The 5,294-nt window shown below is 39.9% G+C and overlaps 1 protein-coding gene across 1 annotated transcript; it reads left to right on the forward strand.

Annotated features, from left to right (window-relative positions):
* Positions 1-112: 112 nt before the first annotated feature.
* Positions 113-4,772, forward strand: LOC121964421 (solute carrier family 26 member 6-like; the record flags this gene model as incomplete). The annotated part of the gene is given in 9 exon segments (XM_042514629.1): positions 113-277; positions 699-851; positions 970-1,052; positions 1,156-1,303; positions 1,387-1,500; positions 4,012-4,089; positions 4,198-4,293; positions 4,420-4,526; positions 4,676-4,772. Coding segments are annotated over 9 exon segments (1,041 nt in total), but the record flags the coding sequence as incomplete, so codon positions are not given.
* Between the last annotated feature and the right edge of the window lie 522 nt (positions 4,773-5,294).

Below are 5,294 nucleotides of genomic sequence, written 5' to 3' on the forward strand. Positions count from 1 at the left end.
CAAATACTCCAGATATTCTTTTGAAGCTATGAGAGCATGGCTACATTGTTCTTGTATGTCCTTGTCAATGTGAAGGTTCATGTGTTTTTAATTCTGTGTTATACATATGTAGATTGTGCTCGGTCTAGTCCAGTTTGGTTTCGTTGTGACCTACCTGTCTGAGCCGCTGGTCCGAGGTTACACCACAGGAGCTGCCATCCATGTCATCGTGTCCCAGCTCAAATACACCTTTGGCATCAGTCCTGTGAGATACAATGGACCCTTTTCGTTGATATATGTAAGAACGAACACAGTCATTATCACCTGCTTACTTCTACTTAAAAACTTTAAAAATTTCAGTCAGTAATGCTGAAATTCCTAATTATTTCCAAACAAATAACCCTCTAATTTCTTCACATGAGAGAACGCCAATTGTTAACTCTAAAACTTTGTCAAGCATCTTGTGCTGCAAAATATCTCAATCCATCTTATGTGCATGCTTTTATCTCCACAACATAAAAGCCAAGGTTGAGACTTTTGCTTCCACCTCATGATTAAAAGCCAGTAGAGCTGACTGTCTCCTCACTAATGGACAAGAAATTGAGCATTGTATATTCTTGTATAAATGAGTTGTGTGTTGGTTCTGTTAGTTTCTTTCATGCTTCCTTATATAAGCATTTAAGATAATAAATATAATTATACGATGTCTTTCTTTTCAGACTGTGTTGGAGATATGCTCTCTCATCCCGCAGACAAATGTTGGAACTCTTGTGGTCAGCATTGTAGCTATAGTTGGACTCATCCTCACTAAGGAGCTTAATGCATACTTGAGTAAAAAACTGCCTGTTCCCATACCTGTGGAGCTGCTTGGTGTGAGTATTAGGAATACATTTAATATACTTTATGGACAGTTTGTTCCTCATAAAGTTAAACACGCACACTATTACACTTAACACCCACAAATACATCTCTTATTATCTGTTTCTCCAGGTTATTATTGCAACATTGGTGTCTTGGCAAGTTAACTTGGAAGACAAATATGGAGTGGATGTGGTCGGACTGATTCCCTCAGGGTGAGAAAAACACCTACAATCGCACAGAAATGTGTCTTTGCACATATGAAAGTTGAAGTATTTGTAAAAGGACGATGTTTTCCTCTTTGTCCATGTCTACTAGTCTCCAGCCTCCTGTTTTCCCAGCAGCCTCTCTGTTTGGTCAGGTGATCGGGGATGCCTTTGCTCTGGCCGTGGTTGGCTATGGCATTGCCATCTCACTAGGACGAATCTTTGCCCTGAAATATGGATACAAGGTGGACAGCAACCAGGTAAGGAGGTGGTGGCTGGAATCAAGGATGTACTGCTCTTTTCTTGACATCTTGAATTAAATAGTGTTTTTTTCCTGGATTAGGAATTAATTGCCCTGGGTCTGAGTAACTCCATTGGAGGGATTTTCCAGTGTTTTGCCATCAGCTGCTCCATGTCTCGTACAATGGTTCAGGAGAGCACAGGCGGGAAGACTCAGGTTGGTATGAGTGGACATTATTCTGGTCTAGAGTAATACATTGTAAGAGTACTCATATCTCTCTTGACAGAAAGCTTTTAGTACGGAAATCAGTGAGTTAAGTGGGTCCAGTTTAAGACTTAATTTTTTTTAAATGAGTACAATAAACCACTTGAGGGGATTAAAACATGTTTTTTCTATCATTTAAATTAAGTTAACCTTTAAAGCTGGAATCTTGATAGAGCAAAAAATGGCAGAATCTGAAAATACGCCCTCCTCTTGCATCTCTTCCCACAGTGTCTTAAGCCTCTCCTAACAGACGACCACAGGCATATGCACACGCTTCATACAGTAACCCAGTGTATCCCATACATTGATTTATTTAATCTTATTTCTTTGTAGAGATGAACGCAGTGCATTCACTCAGCCTCTTATTTCCCTGGTTTTCTTAAAGAGAGTTAGTCCCTCCACCTCACTGCCTGTTGCTGTGGAAGGCGTCGATGGGAGATGAGCGAGCAGCAGCTCCTGAAACAGACCTTCAGTCGGTGACTGTGATGACTCAAATTTGGCGTAAAAGTAAACCTCGTAGGGGCCGGGTGTCACTAAAGGCTGTTGGCCAGCAGCAGCATTGGGTCGAACTTGTGTAATGGCAGCAACAGACATTTTTTTCTTCTTTTAGATTTCTTTGTGGCTTTTCTTGACTTTATTACAGTACAGTTACAGAGCGACAGGCAAGTGGGAAAAAGAATGGGGATGACACGCAGCAAAAGACTGCAGGCAGGAATTGAACCTGGGTTGCTATGATGGACTCAGCCTATGTGGGGCAGACACTTTACTCATTGAGGTAGAGGCCGTCCCAGCATTAGAAAGTTTTCTGATCCAACACGAGTCAGGGCTCTTGGGCCCTGGAGCTAGGGTTTTTAAGTAGGCTGGATGTAGGTTGCTGCAGCCACTGACTTGGGCTCCATCCCCGGGGCCACTTGCCTGCTCTCCCCCACAGCGGCGGGGAGAGAGGCAAAGGACACACTGTGATTCCAGGCTCCAGCTACTGTAGCGTTAGCCACATAAACGTGAATTTGAAGCACAGCTTTGAGTTCTTGGCTTCGGTTAGCAGAAGGCTAAACTATCTGCCATTTTTTCAGTCCATCTGTGAAACGTTTCACCAATACTCACATACGTTTTATTTTGTTTGTTTGACAGAGTCTCTTTTTAACTCTGTATCTGATAAGTCTTTTTTCCTTTTTTTGGTTGCTTTGCAGTAGACTAGTGCTGGCAAAGCACCTTTCTCTGCAGGACTTTCCACCATTGAATCAGGCTTTCACCGATGGGCATTTATAGAACAGCAAATAGGAACGCCCTCTTTTTGAAATTACCTGTGGTTGGCCCAAGTCTCCTGTCATTGGTTAGATTTTCTAAAGCTTGAAAACAGGGACAAGAGGAGATGCAGAACTCTACTTTTCTCTCAGTCCACTTGAATTACAATATGCTGAAAGTTTATTATGGGACTTTTGATGAATGAAACCAAAAAACTGCCTCCCCAGTTTTAACCAAGGTGATCACTATATATAAAAATGTCTTTTCGGGGGAAGAGCTTGTTTATGTTACATAAATCACCACAGAAAGAAATAAAAAACATAAAGGCACAACATTAAAAACCCACCACTTCCTAAAAAAACTGTTATACTACACTGGATTTTAGCTCGTCGTAACAGACCCTATGTATGCATGTTAATTCTGATTTTGTATCTTTTGTAGTACTATTACAGGCTGGCAGTACTTTCCCTAAAAATCAAAATCAACACATATTACAAAGTCATTGTCAACACACCTGACATTAAAGCAAATTCAGCTCATCTGCTAAGCTGCTTTTATTTTCAACATACTGTAGTGCGCTATTAGGCCATTACCTAGTATTCATCCTGCACCTGATACGCTTTCAAAAGCTGGGTTTTCTTTATTTAGTTTATTTTGTATTTGTTGCTTTTCCCGTGTTTATTGCACACAACTAAAAATCATTTAAACAACATTTAGAAAAAATGCTTATTGATTTATATGCCTGGCATTTTTTAGACTTGACAAGGACGTTTCATGAGATCATTTTTCAGATCAGTATTTTCATTCCAACTCTTCGCCCTGCCTGTAGCTACAAAACTGGGCTAACTCAAAGGTTAAACGGAGTGAAAAAAGGTCATAATTAACGTTACTCTGATAAGTGGCATCATTAAAAAACACTTAGGGAATCGATCTTTGCTCACATTGTTGAAGTCCACCTACGCAAACACAGATTTGCTAAGAGGCTAAACCGATTTACTCTGACAACACATTAATCAGCAAAGGCCCATTACTGAGGAGAGGAGAGAAGAGGTTTTAACTGATGATGCCTTGACTCCTCTCATAATCATGTACCAATTCACTCTAATAACCACTACATCATTCATCTTTTCTTCTTCTTCTTAAACTCTCTTCCTCTGATCTCTCTCCCCTGATTTCCATTCATCATGCCACTATCTGCCCTGTGTCTCTTCACTGCAGGTTGCTGGGGCTCTTTCAGCTATAGTTATCCTTGTCATCACACTCTGGATTGGAACTCTTTTTGAAGATTTGCCGAAGGTAGTGTGTGTGTTTGTGTGTGTGTGTGTTTTTTTTGTTGTGTGGGGGGGGGTGGGGTTCAACCGAAGCACTCCATATAAACTGTACGGCATCTGAATGACTTTGCAGGCAGTGCTGGCCGCCATCATTTATGTCAACCTCCATGGCATGATGAAGCAATTCATGGATATCCCTGCACTGTGGCGGAGCAACAAAGTAGACATGGTGAGTGTATTAAAAGTAGACAAGGATATCGTTAATGTTTTGCTACATTTAATGGTCACTAGACTTGTTTGGCTTTTGCACCCATTCTTACTCATCATCACTCTCTTTCTATTTCTCTATCTCCAGGTGATCTGGGTGGCCACCTTCATCTTCACTGTACTATTTAACCCTGACCTGGGACTGGCTGCTTCCATTGGTTTCTCTATGCTCACTGTTATCTTCAGGACACAGCTGTAGGAATACACTCACACACACACATTATACACAATTATACAAATATCACAGCAAACAAATTCATGCAATCCTTTCTTTGCAGACCATACCTAGACACAAAGTATTTTTCATATTTTTCCTAAAATTCTTTGTTTTGTGTGTATTCCAGACCTAAATACTCCATATTAGGGCAGGTCCCGGACACAGATATTTACAGGCCACTGGAGGACTACAATCAGGTATGACACATTATATTGATATATTATGTTTTTGTTTTGTATTTATTTTATATACAGAATGCCCACAGATCTTTAAAAAGTCCTAACATTTATGAATTAATTAATCTAAAAATGAGGCTTTAATTGGTATTAAAATGTCTTAAATAAATCTGTCAAAACTTTGGTTTGTAACCAACTGCAAAACATTCCCATCAGCATCAGCTGTATGGTAGGTTTAGGGCTAAAAAGCAAATGTAGCATGCTAACACACCACAGCAAGCTGGTGAACATATCAGAAATTATACCTGCTTAAAATTAGCATGTTAGCACTGACATTGTTAGCATGCTCACAAAAAGACTGTTAAACCTTCTAAAATCTGAGCATATTGGTCTGATTTCCTTTAAAAACATGGGAAGAGGGCAACAAGTATATGGCCCAACATTAGCAAGAAATTAGTAAAATAGTTACAGGAAAATTACCTGAAAATAAGGCAACAAAAAAAACAAAACAAGTAAATGACCTAAAAAGTGCTGAAAATTTAAAAAGCAATTATGTCTATCTGTCTGTCT

This window comes from Plectropomus leopardus, unplaced genomic scaffold (assembly GCF_008729295.1).
Source record: "Plectropomus leopardus isolate mb unplaced genomic scaffold, YSFRI_Pleo_2.0 unplaced_scaffold15576, whole genome shotgun sequence".
Taxonomy (NCBI): Eukaryota; Metazoa; Chordata; class Actinopteri; order Perciformes; family Serranidae; genus Plectropomus; species Plectropomus leopardus.